Source organism: Amphiura filiformis, chromosome 13 (assembly GCF_039555335.1).
Source record: "Amphiura filiformis chromosome 13, Afil_fr2py, whole genome shotgun sequence".
NCBI lineage: Eukaryota > Metazoa > Echinodermata > Ophiuroidea > Amphilepidida > Amphiuridae > Amphiura > Amphiura filiformis.
The window spans coordinates 17,327,081-17,350,209 of record NC_092640.1 but is presented as its reverse complement, the minus strand read 5'-3'; the positions used below and the strand labels follow the sequence as shown (position 1 = coordinate 17,350,209).

Below are 23,129 nucleotides of genomic sequence, written 5' to 3'. Positions count from 1 at the left end.
TACCAAGTTTAAACGGTTATTGTGTTTAAGCTGTAGAGCGGATTAATGAAAATATTGGCAAAATATGCACTCAAAACTATACAGCACATCAGGCCACCAAATTGTGCTGTATGGTTTTGAGTGCATATGTTGAGAAATTATGTATATTCATTGGCTTGAGTAGGGGAAAAGTGAATTTTGGGGAGTGGGAAATATCTTAAAATTTACCAAAAATTTGGTAAGTGTGGCCAAATATAGTAGAATTTTAAATGTATGTATGACTTACATGTTATATTATGCCCCTGGTGTGGGTGACTATATAAAACCTTATCATAAGTCCCATTTGTATTGGGATTATGTTTAGTTTCCTGGTTGGCTTCCAACATTTTATAAGCAGCCAGCTATGGGGAAATTGAACTCAATCCACCCATTCTGTTGTTTCCACCTTAAGTTTGGAATTCCCTCAGATGGTGGTCCAAGTGGACCAAAAAACCCAGATGACGATCAGTGATCACCACGCACATCCCATCCAGCGGTATCAATCCTCAATTCGTTTTAAAAAGTGGGCGGGGGATGGGGTACATTTGGCCTAAAAGTGTGGGGGCCTTGTCCGCCAGTCCTCCAGAATTGATGCCCCAAGTCGCCCATGGCTACAGTGGTCAGTCCAGTACCACTACCAGTGTCTGTCTGTTTGATTCTGATGTGTGTACTCTAGAGTCACCCACACAGGTACTCTAGAGTACCAATGCTAGAGTACCAATTGAAGAAGCTGGGCAGCAGTGTACCTTCAGCGCAGCAGCAACAGGAATCTGGTCATGAAGCACATGTCTTAGCTTAATAATTGAAATAATGTGTAACTGTATAAAAAAAAAGTGGGGGAAGGGGGAACAATTAGAAATGTAATTGATTAGATGTTCAACTTTAAGTTGAATGGGGCTGATGGTGTTATGGAGATCTGCTTACTATTACACCTGTTATCGGTCTCAGTGCTCTAATTAGCGGAAATTGAAATAACGGGAGTGTGTGTTAACTTAATTACAATTAATTATTGATTAAAGTGTATTGCAAGATGATTGTATCATGATCTATCAATATATACCTGCAGGTGTCTCAATCCTAATGGCAAAGACCAGGAAATGATATAAGTGTAGTAAGGAAATGAGTCCTCTGGTATTGATGATGTACCCCATCTATCAATACTTAGCTCATGTACAGGAAACTCATTCCCAATAGCAAAGGTCAGGAAATATGATATGAGTGCAATGACTTGTAAATGAGGAAATTAGACTTCTGGCATTGATGTTGTATGTATTCCAGCTATAGTATTTAGCCTACATAGTGTAATCTCATTCCCAAATGAAAATGGGCTATTCTAGTTGAAAATCATATCCCCCCTATAAAAGACATGACCTTAATCTCTCACACAGGGGGTGTAGATTCCAAATGAAATTGCCCAATTCTCTGCCCTGAAGAATATGGTCATGTCTTCCATAGAATAGTCCAATTCCTCTAAGTAATAATGACCTAATGTAAAAATAAACCCTCTGGTTTTGATGGTACATTTATGTCACACTCGGTCTGAAAATAAATATTAATTTCCTGCCAAGATGTGCCAAATTTCCCTCAAAGATGACAACATTTCTCATGATTTCATATTTTTTTGTATTTGGGAGAGCAAATTATCACTGCAAATGCCAAGATGTTCTGGGAAGGATCAGCTTCATGGCAGGGTTTGATTGTTGAGGTGAGCGGTAGTGATCACTCACCTTAACATAAAGCTCGTCGAAATATCCTCAGGATAGGCATGTTTGTAACACACATGAAATGTACCGTACTCAATGTTGATTCGCTCCTCAACATCCTCTGGAAACTTATGTATTACCCCAACTGCAATTTTTAAATCTCAGAATGTTCAATTACACCCCCATAGATCTCCTTTTGAGAGAAGCCTCATATCCCAATGGCATGTTTACTGTTTATTTTTCTAAGGAGATTAGCGCTCTAGTTTTGGATCAGAATTAGGTATCAAAATAAAAGCTTGATCCAGGTGCTTGATCGTACCTAGGGCCCTCTCAATCATTTGCTCACAGAAAGCAGAACTTTATGATAAAACAAAGTAGGAACTGTGAATGTTAAAAAATGGAAACTAATTTGATTATTCCATAGATCTAATGTGACAAGATCAGCTGAAACATTATCTGTCCTAACATGAAGACAAAAATGTGCAAAGAAAATGAACAATCTATTTGAATACAGTTGATCTAAGTGGAATTGAGCTCAACCAGTGTGTACGTGGAAATCAAGTTGTGTTGGCTACTAGAGGAGGAATAGAAATAATGACATATTTTTGCACGCTTTTTGTTCAGTTTCTGAATGAAAATGTTCAGTTTTTGTGTTCAATATTTAAATAGAGTATGCCACTAGGATCCACAACATGCTCATCTATCAGGGCACATTTCTTTAACCCCCAATACAGTTGCACATTCATTGAATGACCTTTGAAAATTTGGGTACACAAACTCATACTCCGCAACTTGAGGTCACATTTTGTTCTATAATTGTTTAATTGAGATTATTGAACTATGGCATTGGGATGAGGCCATTGAGGTCCATAGTGTGTGTTCTTTGATAAACAACTTGAATTTATGATTGATTCTTGCAGCAAAAAATTGAGCTGTGAAATTGGTAAACAACAAACCAGCAAAAGTGAGATCCTTAAAACATAGTCTTCTGGATTCCCAAACCTTTCTTTGGTCATCAATTGCATTGCCCCAGATCCATGACCCAATATACCAAATTGGAAACCGCCCAGTAGATGCAATCAACCTGTCCTTTCTCATCACACTCTTCTCAAATTCAAAATGGATTTTGTAAAATTCAAAACGATGGCACCGATCAAGAAATCATTACAGCTAATGACATTTTCGTTTAGCATATGATTAATTACGAGGAATGTTGTAACTCAGATACTGGCGTCAACTGAAGGACAGGGATGCCCGTTGATGCGCTCAGCATGTTTTGATATGTAAATCATGCATTAGGTAAAATACCATGACAAATTAATGTGGGATACGTGTGTGCGTACTGAGTCGTAATTGAAATTCTGATATATCTAGTTGGCGTGGAACATGAACGTGGAACAATTCGCCCTGAGGTAACAAGAAACGGGGTGAGTGAACGGTAGAACTGAACGAGATTGCACTTGCTATGGGCTATTCTGTTTTATATGCGCTGTCCCTTTGTAGGGATGTTTGGGGCTCGGGATATGTATGTTTCCTACGGGTCCTACTGAATCAGGGAGTTACTGCCTAGAAGAGAAATTTTTTGCGCGGTTATTTTTTCATGCTTCGTCAATTTTGAACCGTTTCGCTTACAAGTTTCTAAATGTGTGATTCTAAATTTCCGTACATTGACTTAGATGCACAAAAGGAATATATTCGTGTGTTGTTATTTTTATAGTAGTCGATTGGAATGTGAAAATTGTGAAAATAAATGTGTCATGAAAATTTCTACTTTGCAGTATGGGCTAATTTTGATTTCAGAGTATTAGAATTGTGGTCTGTGTGAATATCATTGTGCCATATTTCTTTTCAATTTTTCTAATAATTCCACCTAATATTTTATGTGATGAATGTACATATTTTATGACAATATTAATACACATTGTAAAATATTACGTTTTCCTATGGAGGAAAATGTTGGTGCAAGCTTGCGTGTTGCAATTTGTATGAATATTAGTGTTATATTTTTGTCATTTTACTCTCCTAAAAATTATTGATTTATTATAAAAATACTTCAATTTATTTAATTAAAAGCTCACAATTTTATCCGCCAAAAATTTCTTATACCACAATGCATTTCTTCCCTGTTATAAGACTTGGCACAAGTCTACACACTCAAAATCATGAATAGGCTGAAGCGGCTTGCACTCATGGCTCATCGTGGCTTCGCCACTCACCCCCCATTGATTGTGAGTCCCCCACTATCGCGAGTTAGTCTTTGACAAAGACTACATATTAAGTGTCCACACGGGAAGAACAGGATCAGAACTCTTGATGGTCCAGTCAGTAGTTTTTGCTCATGACATGTGGACACACCTACTCCCTATTCCAGAAAAATACAGCACTAACAATTTTTTTGGATTAAAAAAAATATTATGCTGTTTTGCCATCTGAAACCTAGCTAAGTCCTAATCCTTTAGTTCTAACTGGCAATAAAAGTCAGATTTTAATAGTTGGGGAATTTGGGAAAATAAGGGCCAAAAACATGCGTGTTTAGGGCAGTTTTCGTATGCTGTGACAATCAAGCCCAAAGACTTGTACAAAGACTAATTTCAAGTTATGCTTTCTTATTTTTTTGCCCCCACACATATGTGGGGCATATGTTATCACCCAGATGGTTGCCTGCCTGTTTGTCTGCCTGTTTGCCTGCCTGGATGTTTGGCTGTCCGGGCGGAAGCAAATTCATTAATCCACTGTGCAGCCCTAACACAATAACCGATCAACTTCAAACTTGGTATGGTGGTAGGGTATGGTGGCCTGATGTGCTGTATAGTTTTGTGTCATGTTTTTTGCATATTTATGAATATTAATGAGCTTATTTCAAGTTATGCATTCTAATTTTTTGAAAACACATTTTCAGACTTTTTCAAAACCAGTTAGCAAAAATACCAAAAAATATTAACATTTTCTCCATAGAGTTATGTTATATAAAGCTCTATGGCTATCTCTTAGGATATTAATGATTTTGAGTGTGTAGACTTGTGCCAAGTCTTAGAATTTTGTGGCTACAATTGTAAGAAAATTTTATGTTTTTGGCCCATTTTCCCTCAAATTGCAAAAATATTAAAATTTGACTTTTATTGCCAATTAGAACTAACTAAAAGATTAGGATTTAGCTATGTTTCATTTTGCAAAACAGGCTAATATTTTTTTTATTCCAAAAAATGTGTTCTTTTTTTTTCTGGAATAGAGAGAAGAGGTTTAAAACTCTAAGGGAAACTAGGAGGATCAGAACTCCTGAAGGTTCAGTCAGTTGTTTTTACCCTCCCCCCTTCCCCATTACACATGCCACTGGGCCCAGCTCAGGAGTTTCTAAACTTCAATGTGGCTACAACTCTATAGTATAAGAGTGACTTTCTACAGTAGGAAGTTCTAACCGTTCCAAGGTTCATGACGTCTGAACATGACTATAGTCACTTGACAGTTATGCAGGGGGGATTAATTACCGGAATAGCTCATTAATCAGGACAAGGTTAACCCCCTGAGCACTACCTGCTGATCTAACATTGCCTCTGATTGGTCAATTACATGGTTTCTTCACTTTACTCACCAATCAGAATGGAGCTTTGCAAATAATTTACCGCAATTTTTTTGTGTGATGAAATTATTCTAACAATGTTGCTGATTGGTCGAATCAGATAATGAAAACTTCTTTTGGGCCAATCGGCAGGTTCTCATGGGGTTAAGGTAGATATAACATTATACTATGATGTTATTTTGCTAGGGTTTATTTTTTCTAATTTTGTGAGTAGACCTTCAAGATGTGAAAGTAACAACACATGAAAATATATTTTATGCATAGAGATGCGTTATACTTGACATTGATTTGGCAAAAAAAGCCAGCCCAGGTAATGTCTGAAAGTTTCATAATCATGACACAATCTTTACACACAAAAAATGTTCCGGGTACATATAGTATGGAAAAAAGAATGTACAAATGACAAAAATAACAACATGAAAATATGTAATGAAGATATATTTTAAGCTTATAGAGATTTACACTTCATGCTTATTAAATGGGTATTTTGTGATTCATAGCCTTATCCCCCACTTTTCTCCCAAAACATTTTATCATTCTACCAACCCCAGGTACCCGAACCCACCGCCCATTTGTTGTTGGATTTTTTAAGCTAAAATTGCCAATTCTATTACATATTTCATCAAAATTATCATTTACATCCAAGGGGTATAAGTATACAATGCAATTACCGTACTGACGCGAGTATAGTCCCACCCCGTTTTTGGGTGAACATTTGTCAAAATTGGGGGGGGGGGATTATACACGAATTTCAAAAAAAAAAAAAAAAAAAAAAAAAAAAAAAAAAAATTAAAGTTTTTTTTTTTTTTCGAGTTTAATAGTGTCCCTAGACCTAGACCTAAATGCTAGGATCATTCATGGTTGACCTAAAAAAAAAAAAAAAAAAAAAAAAAATTCAAGATATTTTGTATTTTAATATGAAAATTGATACTTTGTATTCATGTCATAGTCTATTAATGATTTCAAAATGCATTGAATTTGAATGCATTTTGAAATCATTAATAGATTATGACATGAATACCAAGTATCAATTTTCATATTAAAACAAAATACAAAATATCTTGGAAATTTTTTTTTTTTTTTTTTTTTTTTTAGGTCAACCATGAATGATCCTAGCATTTAGGTCTAGGTCCTGGGACACTCAAAGCCGAAAAAATAAATAACTTACCAAAAAAAAATATTTTTTTTTTTTTTTTTTTTTAATTTCTGAAATTTTTCGAAAATTTGGGGTGGGACTTTACTCGAAGGTGGGACTATACTCGCGTCAGTACGGTACTAATAATGGCTGGTGTTTTGATTGGTAAGTGCATGCCTGAATGTGGATAGAAAAATGGATTCAACTGAAGTAGTGAAGAGCGTAAAAAAATTGCCAATAGGGTGATCTGTAGGGTTGTTGCAAGAAGGCCCTATGCAATAGCTGCCATGTGTAATGCCAATAGGGTGATCTGTTAGGGTTGTGACAAGAAGGCCCTATGCAATAGCTGCCATGTGTAATATTTTTAGAAGTCCAAAAGGCCCTTTAAATTTGTAGTATAGATAGTATAAAGTAAATGTATAGAAGACAGTGCATTCCACATTTTGACTAATAATGCAGCTTGGGAAAAATTTTACATTGATATGCCAGTTAGAATTTATTAAAGGATTATGTTCAGCTATAATGTTTCATTTGGCAAAACAAGATATTTTTTTAATTTCAAAAAATTAGTTACATATTTGTCTGGAATGGGACCTAAGGCAGCTACAGATAGATCCTTTGTGCACTAACTCTTTGTTTTAAAAGGCTATTCTTGAAGAAAGAGGAGTGGAGATGTGTGTCTTTATTAAAACGGTATTGTGCTAAATGCAAGGGAACCTTGCAGGAAAACTCGATGTAGATTTGTGTTGATATCGCTGCTTTGTATCGATGTATAGAAAAAAATTTGCACTATTTTTCTACACATTTCATGTTTAATTCCAGAACCGTGAATTTAAAAGCCAACGAAAATATTTTGACCAATAGTCTTAATTGGGTATCTGTTTAAAACTAAGAATAAAAGAAATGACTGCAAAAGTTTTTACAATGGTTAAAATCATGAAAATTAATACTGCTAAAATACAGAAAACAAAATTAAAAAGTAACAAATTTGGTATGCAAGTTGATAGTCAGAAAGGTTATTAGTCCGAATAACTGGTAACTATTAGTTGTAAACCCTAATCCTTACCTTAACCCTAACCTTAACCGTTAAGCCCTATCCTAACCAGGGATGTTAAGCTACAGTAGGCGGTGGTGGGTGATGGGCAGAGCCCACCACTCAGTTTTGGAACCCACCACTCAGTTGCAACTTTAGCACTGGAGTCCACTACTCAGAGGCCAAAATTGCATAATTTTATTGGATTTGTCAAGAATTCGGTCCATTTTGGCAAATATGCTATAAATGCCCCACCACTAAAACTATCCTAGCTACAACCCTGATCCTAACCTAAGCCCTGACCCCTAAGCTAACTCTTACTCTAACCCTATAGCCCAACTATATTCTTGACACTAACCCTAATACTAACCCTCATCCTAACCTTATCCCTAACCCTAATCCTAACCTAAAACCCCCTAGCATTAACTTAAACCCTTTTCAGACTAGTGATCCTTTAGGACTAATGTGCTGTTCCCATAAATTAAGCTTTATAACTATTTTAAAAATATGTAATGTGAGTAAAGTAAGTAAATAACAAAGCAAGCAAACAATCAATCAAGTAAGAAATACAAGCAAATATATTGCTAAATAAAGGATATAAATTATTAAGGTAATAGAAAATAATTAAAAAATAATTGTGTTCTTAAAGATCAGTAAAAAGCATGCAGTACTTAGTATCACCATTGTTTCTTACTTTCATCGCTCGTTGTCATTGCTTATTCATGAACTTTCATATAGCTAGGGACTACAATTGTCTTTGTTTCTTGCAATTAATATATCATTTCATTATCAACAGTATCATTGTACTCAAATAACCCCGCCAATAAAGTATCTAATTACGATCACTATCAATTCACTGTGAATAATTAAAACAAAATGACCAATTACCAATGCTTACTACTACTATGCATTTACCGTAACCACTCGGTATAAGCCCACCTTCGACTACAAGCCCACCCCTGTTTTTCAAACCATTAGGGAACAAGGGTGCACTTTCGGGTATAAGCCCAGTAGTCATTTTGGCTTAGTTCTTAAATCATATCAATGCTTTTCTTTCTCATTTAAGAACAAATATTTAAAAGTCAATTAAAATTAACATTCCATACGTAAAATTTAAAAAAATTGACAAAGATGATAGAAATTACTGATACATTGGGCATATACAAATGGGGAAGATTTTTCTTATTTTTAAATTCAACTACTAGCCCCTCCCCGGTTATAAGCCCACCCCCATATTTGAAGTGAAATTGCCCATCTAGGGGGTGGGCGTATACTGCCTCATTGTATTTCTCAAAATTTTGGAAAGATGGGCTGAAAAATGTTCTCATTTGACTTGGTGTGAACAGAGATGCGCCATCACCAAGCTCAGCAGGATTGGGTAATTGCCTCAAAACGTGGACACCATATGCAAATGTCCGAATCCGTACTCAATCGACATACGGAGGATGTTTTCCACCATTTTGTGTGTGTGTATGTTTAAATATGAAATTTTACCTAGTATTAGGAATATTATAATTTATATCTCACATATTTCATTATACATGGTTTTGCAAACGTTTACAGACCTCCTTGAACCGAGGAGTCCCCCAGTGCAGAGAAGCCAATGTGTACAAATATTGTTAGGGCTCATATTGAAATTCCCTTACACAGGAAGGTGTGTGCCATCCTGCAGCTTTCCTGTGCTAGCCTTCTTTTGTTAAAATCCTGGGCAGGATGTATCACTGATGCATATAATCCATCCGTTTTATGACCGAGCTTTCCTGAGGCGCGCGCTTAGCGAGGTGAATCCTGCCTTCTTTCTGTGTGAAAACGTGGTAGGGTATTTCAATATGAGCCCTTAACGCCAATGATCATGTTTTTTGTTGTCGGTTGTTTGGGCATTCTGCCAAGGAAAGCTCATTTGAAGCTCATTTCCATTGGGGACTCTTGGGTAGGGAAACAGCCAGACACTATTATCGGAACTGACTGCAAGGTCTTTGTCATCCACTACATCTCCCCCATAATTCAAATGCAGTAATGGAGAGGGTGGATGCAATTTTTGCTTGCCTCCACCAGGAATTGAACCGTGGAACTTTTGCACCAGAGTCAAAGACCTTAAGATTATGATTATTGTTTGTCCATTTGAAAAGTATCTCTTTAATCACCATGTGTTCTGCCGAGTGACTTTAATTTACAAGGATGGTAATTATATGAGTGGATGATGAGGAGCTTCAGTAATTGAAATTCAAAAAATACTGCAAAACGGGAAATGTATGCGTGCATGAAAATTGTGCGAATTTCGCAAGTGACATGGAATATGAAATTTTCATGCTCGCAAATATTTCTTTTGCTTATAGGCATATAAAAAATATATCAAAATGTATCAATTTTGCCCAAAATGATGGTTCTTTTCATATTGCGAAAAATTGTTGCCGTGAAAATATTGCAATTTACAGTAGGCCTATATTACAACAAAGCAGGGGATATATGGTTCATGAAAATTTTAGCATTTGGATATCTTGTACAAGATGGTATCATACACGGACTAAGGTACAGACAGCCTGGGCAGACAGCTTGCTGATTGATGATTCAGGGGAGGGGGGCTTCATTTGCGATTGGGTGGGGATGTGTGGCTGTGACCTTGGGAAAGTGAAACTGACCCAAAAATATACCAAATTTGACAAAATATAGATGCAAAAATATTGGTGTTTCTAGAAGTTTATACTTAGAAATTCATTTGATAGGTTTTGCTTGACTTGCCATTAATTATATATTTATACAGCAATGAAAAAAAAAAGTGAGAGTGTTTTTGATATTTTTATAGCAACTTTTTAAATCAATATATTAAATGCTAGTGCATCTTTGAATCAGTTGTAAGGTAATTTAATCTGAAGTTGACATTTATATTATCACATTCAGTTGCAAATTTTGTGCAAGTGAAGTCAAAGTGATTTGAAATAATTACCACAATTAATAGCTCATGAATAAAGTTTATTTTGTATAATATTTTACCAAGCAAATACTTTATGTGCACCCTTGCTAAGTAGTTGATAGCCTCCGGTGGAATCATTTTAATAATATGCATAATTTGGTACTTAAGAGAGGTTCTTGAATTGTAAAAGAGTCTATAATGTGGTTGTTAATTGGTGGGGATAAATGTAGGTAAAATAGAATAAAATACTGGAGAAATTGGTAATTTTTGTGTGTGTAATTTTTCGCGCTAAATGATTTCACTTACTTAGCTTATTTTTTAAATTTGTGATTTTGAGTTTCAATCTTACATACATGTAGACCTTCACATCTTAAAACAACAAATTTGCACAATTTTATTTTCGCGGTAGCTGCTTGGAGCTCGAAAAGCGTGAAAATAATTGTAGTGCAAAAATTTCCACTTTTACAAGTCCAAGTGTTTTCTGCAAATGGATGAAAGTAGGTGAACACATGAACTGTTATTTAAAGTGGAAGAATGATATAATTAATTCATGTCATAATATTTGTTATCTAAAAGAGTTGAAAATAATTTTCAGCACAAAAATTTGGAATTCAACTAAGCTTTGATTTGAATTTACGATGTGTGTCGCAACATCTTCATCAGAATATTCGGTTATAATGTTATAAATGTTTTATGAATGATTATCATTATGTTAAATGTAAAAACAATATTGGAAATTAAATTCAATTCAATCATTATTTCATATTTTGTGCAATTGTATGAGTGTTCAAAGATATTTTTTGCAAGTTTGATGATGGTGATGATTATGATGATAAGTATGACGACAACATTGACAATAATGATGGTAGTAATGATGATGATATTGAATATGATGACAATGATTATGATGATGATGATGATGATGATAATGCTGATGATGATGATGATGATGATGATGATGATGATGATGATGATGATGATGATGATGATGATGATGATGATGAGTTTGGGCCCATACAAATTGATGAGGGCCTGTCGATTTAAGCCTCAGGGCCCCAATGGCCCTTGCAATTTCTGGCTCATTTCCAACACTGACAACAAGCAAGACTGATGCTCATTGAATGACAAGATCAGAGCAATTATGACAAGTAGTATCCGAACTTGATTGAAACGGACAATAAGTAGGGTAGGGGTTTAGAGAAGGCAAGCTACTCTTCTTATCGCAATCAATTTCATTAAGTGCATACTAGGCATCTTATCACTACCATGGCCAACCTAGGCATAACCCCTATTAACAAAATGGATGGACACTCTACAATTATTCATTTTTAGTTTTTATCAATTTCTATGCTACTTAAATTTCAAAAATTTACACTTTTTTAATGAAAAAAATAATCTTTGGTTTTCTGCATCTTTATGCCCTAAATTCAAATTGCAATTTAAAAATAATATTTTTTTAGTTAAGAAGTTGAAATTAACATATTTAAAACAAATTTGGTTAGTATTATAGAACCAAGAAAGCATTGAAGCATATTATCTGGTTGTCATGGCAACCAATTTGCATGCAATCAAATATTGACAAGGACTCCAGTTATCATGGATTTTTAATGACTTTTATCCAGAAATTATCATCAAGATGAGAGATAAAATTCATATTAAAGTATCATTTGCCATCTGATAAATGGAGATAAATATGTCCAAGTAGATTTGGATTTGGTAAAAGTGGATATATTTGTGCTACATGTAATTTTGAGTGCTGTTCACTTTCCAAGTGGATACAGCAGAAATAAAAAATTCAAATATATTCCTTTTGTGTATCAGAAGTCATTGTAAGGAAGCTTAAAATTGCAAATTAAAAAAAAAATGGGCAAAGTGCACACAATTATTCCCATAATATTTCTAGTTAAAAAAAAAAAAAAAGATTTAACTGGATCTGAAGTATCCAATGATTGAGAAAAGTCATTGTATGTGTAAGGAAGCTTAAAATGGCAAATTAACAACAAGTGAAACAGTTTAAAATTGGCAAAGTGCATACAATTTTCCCATAATATTTCTAGTTGACAAAAAGATTTGACTGGATCTGATGAGCTTAAAGTTGCAAATTAAAAACAAGTGAAACAGTTTAAAATTGGCAAAGGGCACACTATTATTCTCATAATGTTTCTAGTTTTAAAAAAATGACTGGATCTGAAGTATCCAATGATGTAGAAAGCAGACTATGCCACTTTACCCTTTTTCATGTGGAGGGGGAAACAGTGTATTGAATACAGGGGGGTGTAAGGGGTACATTACCTTAGGTGCCTGTTTTATGTACTAATATAATTGTATAAATCAATTAATTCACCCCCCCCCCCCCCCCCCACACACACACACACCTTCGCCCTACCCTCCTCAAGCCTTCACCATTTCATTGGACAAAATGTGTCTAATATCTAACTGGACAAGACCATTGGGTGAATCTTGACAAAATGCATTTTCAGATACTGTGAATCTTCAACCAAACAAATAATCGCAAAGTGAATCTTTGACTAATCTTTGTCCTTATATAGATTGATATATTTTTACATAGAACACCAACTGATCAGGTGAATCCTGACCTAATAATTTTGCTTCTTGTAGTGAATATTTTTGGACAGAAGGTGAATCTTTGCCTGAAGAGTGAACCAAGGTGAAGAGACTCACTTTGATGCCTGCATAAATCAGTCTTTTGCCAAAATGACCAATAGCTATAATTAGTTATTGTTTTTTTGTCCAGTCTGACAATCTCAATATGGTGGATTCAGAGCCCACAGAATGTCAGCTTTGCAGGTCTCAGCCCATTTTTGTGGGCTATCAGCTCCCGTGCTCACATTATTTCGACACCTATTTTCATATATGGATTTTTTTTAAAACCTAAATGCAAGGATTGGACCGTTATAACTGTACCAAGCAAATCCACTTAAAATATCAAATTTAAGCGAAATGAGATTAAAGCAATTGAAAAAAAAAAGTTGTAATAAAATGTCAACCAGCTGATGCAACTGTTTAAGTGGACTCTCTGAAAGCGATGAAATCTTATTAACGCAGACAGATGTATCATGCCGATCTAATAGATAGGATAATATCATTGAATAGATACGCAAAGGAAATAACAGCAATGTTCACACGGGCAGATTTGGACCATAGTTAAGCTTTGCTTTAGCTGCTCTTGTTTTAGGATAGGCAGGTTGAGTAAAATTGTCAGAGGATGCCAAAATCTAGACTTTCTCTTTAGAAATATTTACAAACTTCCAGTCCAATTTGGGGTATTGAATCAGAAGGGGAGTGGGGGGGGGGTGGGTTAAGAGTCCCAGTTTAAGGGGATAGGGCAAAATAGGGGGGCTGGCTATAGGGTCCAGTTTCACCTATTAGTTTTGCGTAAATATTCTAATATATGCCAATTATCCTGGTCACTGATTTTAAGTATTATATTGGGATGAGGGGCAAGGATTTCTTGACATGCTGAACAGTGGCGTAGCTAGGGGTTGTGCATGGCGTCCAGGGCCAAGGATACATTAAAGGCACCGCTCCCCAATTCTTGAAACAAGAGCGTAGGGAGCGCATGAAAATTTGCACAAATAGGACCTATCACTCATTAATTTTTTTTTCAAATGAAGTTGAATATCGGTCTTTCAAAAGATTCTGTGCTCAAATGCAGGCTAGGAGGGCACAGAATCGATGCTGAATGGGCATGTGCCCCCCCTGTCGCTCGCCACTGATGCTGAAAGATGGGGGAAACAACTTCATACATACCATTTCTAAAGATTAACTCGGGAGGGGGAGCTTGGAGGTACATAATTATTCCACAACCCCTAAGCTAACTAATGATAGACAAAACTTCAAATGGCTAAACCCTAGATTTCTTCCATTTACAGCCCAGGTTTATAGTCATGTTAGATCTGAAATCTGTAATCTCAAGTTGAATAGTGATAGTGGGAACATAATTATTCCATAGCCCTAAGCTAACTAATAGACAAGACTAGGTTATGGCTAAACCCTAGATTTCTTCCGTTTACAGCCCAGGTTTACAGTCATGTTAGATCTGGAATCTCAAGTTGAATAGTGATAGTGTGAATGCCACATTGAGTGTAAACATGTCAAGCATATCGCATGTCCTCAATCTACTATAGAATGTTTACAGGTGTAACTAATAGGGTTTTACATCTAGGATAAAGATCCGCCCGCCGCAAAATTGATGCCAATCCAAAACTTACTTCCTTTTTATTGGAGTGTATATTTCCAAAGTCGGACACAAATTGATTGTGTTGTCATTTGAAAATGTGTTTTGTTCGGGTAGATTTTAAGTTACTCGGAAGTTAATTGGTCGAATTGCACGGGGGGGGGGGGTACTCAAGTTTGGTTTAGGGTTGGCTGGTAGGTATATCTAGCTCCAAGAAGTGGACATACGACTATACTGATTTTCTAATTTCCCAAGAAAATTTGTTTGATCTATTGATCTGAAGCCCAATATTCCATCAAATTGGCACAGGTTTTACTAAATCTTCAGAAATGGTCAAAAAAGTTCTGAAAATTTTGAAAATCCCATAAATATACCAGATGACTTAAGGAAATTATTTTTTTGTAACATGCCCCATCCCCAGGATGGTCATTTGTGCTGAGTACACCCCCTGCATGTATCTTGGTCCCTCGTTATCCTTCTACTCCCGAGTTTTATGCCAAATATAGGCACAAATTGATGTAGATTTCAAATTTGCTGTCTTTTTGTACAGACAGCAAGACTTTATTATGCCAAATGTGGGCACAAATTGACACTGATTTGACTGCATTTATGTGAGTCTGAGATGCACCTCACAATTCAGATATCGTACATTGCTTGAAATGTTAAGAGTTTTTCTGTAGAAAATATTTAGCCTATTGTTTTCACCACAATCAACAAATATAAAAATAGCATTTTTCGGCAGTAGAAAATGTAGAGATGCTGAACAAAGCTAATTATGGGGCTATTCCAGTTGAAATCCATACACCCCCTATGGAAGACATGATGTCTTTTAATAATCTACCACACTGGGAGTGTGAATTTCAATTGGGTTTACATGAATGGTATACTTTCAGGCTCTGTTGCTCAGTCCAGCCCTTTGAGCTGTCCTCGCAATACACTCTCACTACCTGAATGGGTGACTCCATTTGAAATCTACACCCCCTGTGTGAGAGATTAAGGTCATGTCTTCCATAGGGGTGTATGGATTTCAACTGGAATACCTCAATCCGGGACCTCAATTTAGAGTGGAAAAATGAAAAGAAAAAAAAAATCACAGTGAAAAACTCCAAACCACAGTTGGAACAGAAAAACACAGCAAAATGCTTGACTTTATTATAATATCCTTTAACTCCATGAGAACTACCTGCCGATTGGTCAAAAAGAAGTTTTCATTATCAATTGGACCAATCAGCAACATTGTTAGAATAATTTCACCATGCAAAAAAAAAATGGGGTGAATTATTTGCAAAGCTCCATTCTGATTGGTGATTAAAATGAAGATATCATGTGATTGACCAATCAGAGGCAATGTTAGATCGGCAGGTAGTGCTCAGGGGGGTAAACAATGTTATTAACGTTGCAGTGAAAAAGTAATCCATATTATTGTGTACTTTCTGTGCACCCTGTGGATATGAGATATTTAATAAATTGTGCCTGGGAGTGTATGATGAAATATACCACTGTATTTCTGTGTCCATCGTAAAACAAATAGATTCATATTATCCTTCCTGTTTGCATTATTGTAATGGAAGATGCATTCACCAAGATCTAGAACAGCCTCACCTGCCAGGAGACAGTTCCTGACCCCCAATATGGTTACACACTCATAAAATGACCTCTGAATATGTTGGGTACAACAACCTCAAACTCACAACTTGAGGATAACTTTTGAGCTAATGTTGTTATGTAGAGGTTATGGAACTTTGACATTGGCATGAGACCATTTCGACTCATCATGATTGCTCCTAGTCCTAGTGCATGTCTACTAGTTGTGGAAGTCAAATATTTTCTTGGCTCACATTATTTTTTTCAATCACTTTGGATATTTAATGGGAAAACTGAACTCACAGAATTATCAACAAAAACAAGAAATGGTTTTAAAAAACACTGCAAAGGGACAAATAGACCATGAACTAAAAATGACTGCAAAAGAAGTCCAATTCTCAACATACTGTGAAAATGCTTTGGGCTACATTGCTTTACCAGTAATACTAATACTTTAAGTGGGCTATTATAATACTGTACAAGCTGAAAAGTTTTCTAAAATATTAAATATTTTTTGTTTTGTTTCTGTTTTTATTACGTGCAGAAGATGATCGACGCCTACCAGCGCCTTGGCAGCAAGTAGTGAGTGCGTACAGAAACCGTCATCAACACAACAAGGCACAATGCAATCGCCGCAGAACGGATGTTGCCAAGTTTGCGGCGATAAATCATCAGGCTTTCATTATGGTGTACTAGCATGTGAAGGATGCAAGGTAAGGGTCGTGGGTCAAGGATCATGGGTAAAGGTCATGTCAACATCAGATTATGACCTGTGTCATTTGAATTTTATATGTCAAATTTTAACGTAATTCTCCGGTCTTCCTTATATGGGGAGTGGGTCTATTTAGGAGTTATTGGATTCAATATGAACAGATGGAATTCTTGCCAGTAAAACTATTTTGATTTTGCCAGAAAATGTGTCTTTTTGACTTCTTCCTGACTAAGTCATATACTCATTGAATCGCTAGCCGGGCCAGCATAACCCCTGTGGCTAGAGGCTGGTGATCTTCTGTGTGGCATGCGAGGGGTCTGAGGTTCGAATCCCGGGGATACAAACTTACAAAGTGACTTCTTTGTTCATCTTCCCTCCTTTTCCGTTTCTTGTTTCCCTTCTGACAGCAAAAAACATGGGCACGGTTAGGGTTAGAGTAATTTCATAACGGCACATCTCTGTTTTCTGTTTTCAACTTTTACAGGGGTTCTTCAGAAGAAGTAGTAAAAGAGATAAAGAATACACATGTCGTCATGGCAACGGGCATTGTAATATTGGTCGTATGAATCGTAATCGTTGTCAACATTGTCGCTTCAAGAAATGTATTGCTGTGGGGATGTCCCGAGAAGGTAATTCTGGTCAGTAACGTATAACCCTCGTCTTTTACGTTTTCTAATTTACGTTTGCGACGGTTCCTGCACCTTGGCTGTTCATTTAAACAACAGATACGAAGCGAGAAAGTGGGCATGGGGGAGCTGCTTCAAAAATTGGATTTTTTTGAACCTGTCAATCATTGCACAAAATGAGCTATTCTGGTTGAAATCCGTATACCTGCTATTGAAGACACAAGCTTAATCTCCCACAGAGGGGTGTAGATTTCAAATGTAATTACTCATCCAGGTAACTCCATTTGAAATTCACGCTCCCTGTGTAGAAGATTCAAGTCATGTCTTCCATAGAGGGTGGATTCCAACTGGAATAGCCCATTCTGTTCTACCCCCCTTCAAATTAAACCATATCATGTGGATGAGCTAGCTAGTGACAAGTACCACATGGTGTGTGGAGTAAACCACTCCAGGATGGCTACCAGAGTTGCTTCACATCATAAGGTGTACTAGGTGGTCACGCCCATGATGTGAAGCTTCTCTGGTTGCAGTACTGCTTTCCCCTACCCTATCAACTTCTACTCATATACCAATATGGCAAATTCTACTTTGGGACAAAAAAGCCCATATATTCCTCCCCCCCCCCACAAAAAGACAACACCAATTATGGTGCTGCCATTGTTTTGTACTTGGATTTTACACAGCTCAGGGAGCAAAACTGCATTTTGAAACAGGCCATACCTGAGCTGTTTGGATCATCAGAGCAGTTAATTGACAAAATGCCGAGGTGCAGGGTACCAGCGTATTTTTCGTTGCGTTTATTTAGAACACCCCGTAAAGCTGGACATAGTCAAGATCAATTTGTTTTTGGTTTTGCATGTGCATGGTATATGAACATAGTAGTTTTGATTGAAAAAAGGGAACATAAATATATAGCATGTTAAATTGTTAATTTTGATCCAGACAAGGGGGTATGAAAATGATGTGGTTGGAAACGGGAAAAAAAGGGGGGGCATGCATGTTGTATTATACGATGATGTGCTACCTAAATAGGTCAATTTTTCACAGTATTATGTTTTGATGAGTCCCAGTGTACGTGTGTGAAAATATTGGATCCAAAACATAATAATGATAAAATTGGATGCTTTATGCCCAGTATTTATTGGTCTCGCTATGAGTTTTAAAATACTAAACTCAATAGCTTGACCAATAAATATATGGCTCAATCAATCCAATTTTATATCAGAAAATCCCCAGTCCATGTTTTGAAAAAATCGCCCCAAAAGAGCAAAATTCAACAATTTTTTTTGTACAAAATTACCCTTAGAAATTGTGTAGGGTTTCGAATCTTGGATGGCACACCCCATTAGAAAATAATTCCTCGGAGAATGTGGTAGGTATAAGTTGGACTTCGCTGTTATTTTAATTTCCGCATAATTGCAGCAAAAATGGTAAATTTTATGGGGGAAAGATATCTGACAGGGCAATATAAGCACAGTCACTGCTTGTCGTTAAGGGCATGATTTTGTTAAATAATTCTTAGAATGCATGAAAGAAATTAGAAGTTGATGACTATGTCCAGTTTTATGGTTACATATGAGTTGAAGACAAAATTAAGACAATGTTATTGTTCCCCATTAATGTTAACTGTGCAGGATGCATAGCCCCATTACCTACTTAACAAATTAATCACCGAAAAAAGACAAATATATTTGATTAATTTCTGCACTCTGAAAATGTAATGGTTAAATATGTTCAAAAATCACAGAAAGGCTTGTAATATTTACAATCTATTCTTTGCATTGTCCGATTTTACCTGTATGTATTTTACCAATATGTTTTTGTATCTAAAAAAATCAAAGATTAAATAAACTAGGGCAGATTGAACAATATAACTGCATTTTAAAGCCTATAGAGGAGGCTTTGAAAAAAAAAAACCACAAAAACTTCATTCTGAATTAAGATGCCATTTTTGAGTGTTCAAAAGTACACAGCATAAAATTGTGGTTGATTAACACAATGGAAGTACAAAATTGTTTTATACCTAAACAATGCGAGTAATCAAGTAACTATTCTTCCAAATTTGTCTCAGAATTTCATAATTTTATGGCAAAATTTTTTTTTAAAAAGGAAAGAAAGAAAATGAATTTGCCGTTTCAGCTGACATGGACGCACTAAGAAAGACGAACATGCGCGGCAGCTTGGAGACAAAGTATTTTTTTGTCTTATCAGTTGTTAAAGCAAATTTGGTTATTCCAGTTGAAATTAATACAGCCCTTATGGAAGACACAACCTTGAGTTCATACACACGGTGTAGATTTCAAATGGAGTTACCCATTTTAGGTAACCCCATTTGAAATTCACACACCCTATGTGGAAAATTAAGGTCATGTCTTCCATAGAGGGTGTATGGATTTCAACTGGAATATAATGCAGCCAGATAGATGATTTTGTTGTATGTTCACTAGGTTTCACACCTTATCTAGGAATATATATTGTAGAGCAATGCAGAATCAAACAAATCGAGCCTTGGAATTTCTCTTTCTCAACCTCCAATTTTTCAATTTTGATTCACAATGTCTTCACTATAATACTACAATCCCAATGGATCTGAGCTTTTCAGTTTTGTCTGTTTGAGAGAAAGGAAAGGACAGCCAGATACGTTGCGTATATTTCAAGTATTAAACTGCAAACAAGTAACGACAATCGTAGAATAAGACTCCCTCATGTCCTTGGGCTGCATGTGAGTTCAATACTCTAGCGTCCATAACACTCATGGCCGATCAACCAAACGGCCGGCCAACCCCGGAGATTGTCACAATTTTGTCTTCAACTAATCGTCGGTTTTATTTATATTTTATTTTTAGTGAAAAGTATTGGTTTTAATTATTTGGTCGTTCTACCCTCTGTTTGTGGACTTGATTGGTTTGATATATGTGTAAATTAATCCGTTAGTGTTTTTGGTTAGTTTTATTTAATTTAATAATTTTCTCAATGTTTCTTTTAGTCATTAGTTATCTTAGGGTGTTTCTAGAGACTACCAGATAGTGTCAGTGTTCTTTGCATGAATTATTTTGTTCGTTAAGTTTAAAATGATAAATTCAATTGACATTTCTCATTATGTGAATTAAAGTTTAAGTTTCTCCTATTTGAAAAGAAACCTTTTAAAGTTTTAAGGTATAATATTTAAGAATATTATAATCAATCAATAATATTTTAGCGCGGTTTTGTAAAGCTTGCAACAAATCTAATAAATCGTAAATGATCAAAAGATGTGGTTTTTGGTAGGTTTCTGGGGGTAGGATAATACATTAGGCCGGATTTTGGTTTTGTTCCTTTCATGTGAGGCCAAGCCCTAGTCAACAATTAGAAATTGATCAATTGTTTTGGGCATATTCATTCTTTTAAAACAAAGAGTAGATATTTTCCCGGGTATAATCAAATATAATATGAGGGTATGCTAGAACAAAAAAACAAACCAAATTAAAAAACTCACCCTTAGTTCTGGATTCTGCATCAAATCATCTAAATGTTAAATTGGACATTTAAAATTGAACAATTTCAGAATATTACATTAATTTTGCACTTGACAGTAGTCACACTGACTGTCATCCAATAACAGAGCAGGGGGTGAAAGACAGGGGAACAGCCAGTCAATATATATTGCCTGATGGGTCATTGGTACAAAGATGGTTGAAGTTATGGGTTTAGGGCATGTTAGGGTTAGGATTATTAGGGTTAGGATTAGGCTTACATTAGTATTAGGATGGGGTTAGGTGAGGGTTAGTATTAGGTTTAGTGTTAGGGGCTATGTTATAGGTTAGGGTGAGAGTTAGGGTTAGGGTTAGTATTAGGGTTCATAAAAATCCTTGTTGGTTTTTCAGTGTAATGACCCTTAGGATAGGAGGGCTACCCTTAGGATAAACAACCTGTAACCAAAAGACAGAGGGTGCGGCCTGAATTTATCAAAGCATTGTTACTTCAAGAACAATTAGCCATACGCAAGTATAGAATCCATAACAAGTTCCCCCAAACACTTTTTGAAATAAATCAAAAAATTTTTACGAAATGTAAAAGTGTCAGAATGGTATGTGTAGCCTTATAGCATCACACATCATTGATTTTGGTCAAAATGGTTCATTATGTAAAAAAGGCCATTTTTAAAGATGTATCTGAGTCCATAAGTGTCAATTCTTAAAAAATACAGTAGGCTAGGCCTATTCATGTGTTTGTTAAGGAAAACTGCTATGGACTCAGGACTCAGGTGCAACTTTTAAAACAGCCTCTTTTTTATGTAATGAACCATTGTGACTGAACGCAATGTGTGATGCTATAAATTGATCCACATAATATAGTAAAACAAATGTATCTATACATACCTTTCTCCATTTTTACATTTTGTAAATATTTTAAAATTTATTTCAAAAAGCGATAGAAGGGAAATAAGTTATGGATCATGTGAATTCAAAATGTTTTCATTTATGATGATGTAATCTCTCAACAGCAGTGCGATATGGTAGAGTACCGCAAAGAGGCAAGGTTAAATCACCAGGGGGACCAGGCATGGGAGTGTCGCGAAAGAAAAGCACAGACTCAGAATACGGAGCCAGCGACAATGATGACATTCCAATGCTACCGCCCCCACCCATAAACGGTCACCAGTCATACGATCACATGCCACCCATGCACGCCCCGACGATGGGAAATTCGTTACAAGTGAAGCAAGCGGAGATGTACGAATTGGTTAGCACCGTGTCGTACGCATTTCGTATGACCTGCATGTACATGCCAAATAATGCACCATATCTCAGGGATTTTACTTACGCTCAGGTAGGTGTAGTCTACTTTAGTAGGCCATTTTAATTTATCACCCCCTCTAATTCCTCTGACCATGGAAAGGCCACCAATCCTGTTCTTATCCAACAGCTAGCTATTCATTAAAAATCTCTGGGCAGGGCGGTCATTGAGGATCTGTTGTGTTTATGTATGGAATGGTATGAATTGTTTATCAAAAAAGGGAATGCAAAGCAGTCGAAGGTAGGTGATGACCATAGACCATTTGGGTAATAAGCGATATTGGTATTCCATTCCTATTGCATTATGGGAGGATTTTGGCAAATTTTGACACAGCTGAACTTTGACTTGTCTGGAAAATTGCTTTTTTTTGTGCTTAACAAATATATTGTTTGAAATGTTTTACTAAAACATAAAAAACACAAAAATATGTTAGCTCAATGTTTTTTTTAAATATTTTTAAAACAATGTTTTATAAGTGAAAAAAATGACAAATTTCCTGAAAGGTTAGAGTTTAGCTGTACCAAACCATCCCACAATGCATTGGGATTTTGTAATGCCGATATCACTTGTTAAGGAATGCCTTTGTAAATTAAACTGTGAATACGTCATCATGCCAGTGCGCAACTGCGCATATCCAACGCCATTGTGCATATTCAACGCCTTTATTCTTCCAACTGCCTCATGCAATGCTGCCACACTTGCTTTGGCATAGAGAATGCGCACTGACGTGATGGGTTTTTTTTTTGGTTACATTTGCAACGGCATTCAGGATGCCCAAAAGTTTCATTTATTGTGTTTGTTTGTTTGTTTATCTTCCCTTTTCACAGAGGATTCTGATGTCAGTTGTATTCAAAGT

At 36.0% G+C, this 23,129-nt stretch overlaps 1 protein-coding gene across 1 annotated transcript in view; it reads left to right on the top strand.

Annotated features, from left to right (window-relative positions):
• Positions 1 to 23,129, top strand: part of LOC140167455 (probable nuclear hormone receptor HR3) — a 124,418-nt gene that overhangs the window by 71,955 nt on the left and 29,334 nt on the right. Inside the window, exons 2-4 of the mRNA XM_072190762.1 lie at positions 16,714 to 16,872; positions 17,356 to 17,509; positions 21,981 to 22,306. Of these exons, the coding sequence (XP_072046863.1) occupies positions 16,714 to 16,872; positions 17,356 to 17,509; positions 21,981 to 22,306 (639 nt within the window). The remainder of the gene's footprint in view (positions 1 to 16,713; positions 16,873 to 17,355; positions 17,510 to 21,980; positions 22,307 to 23,129) is intronic.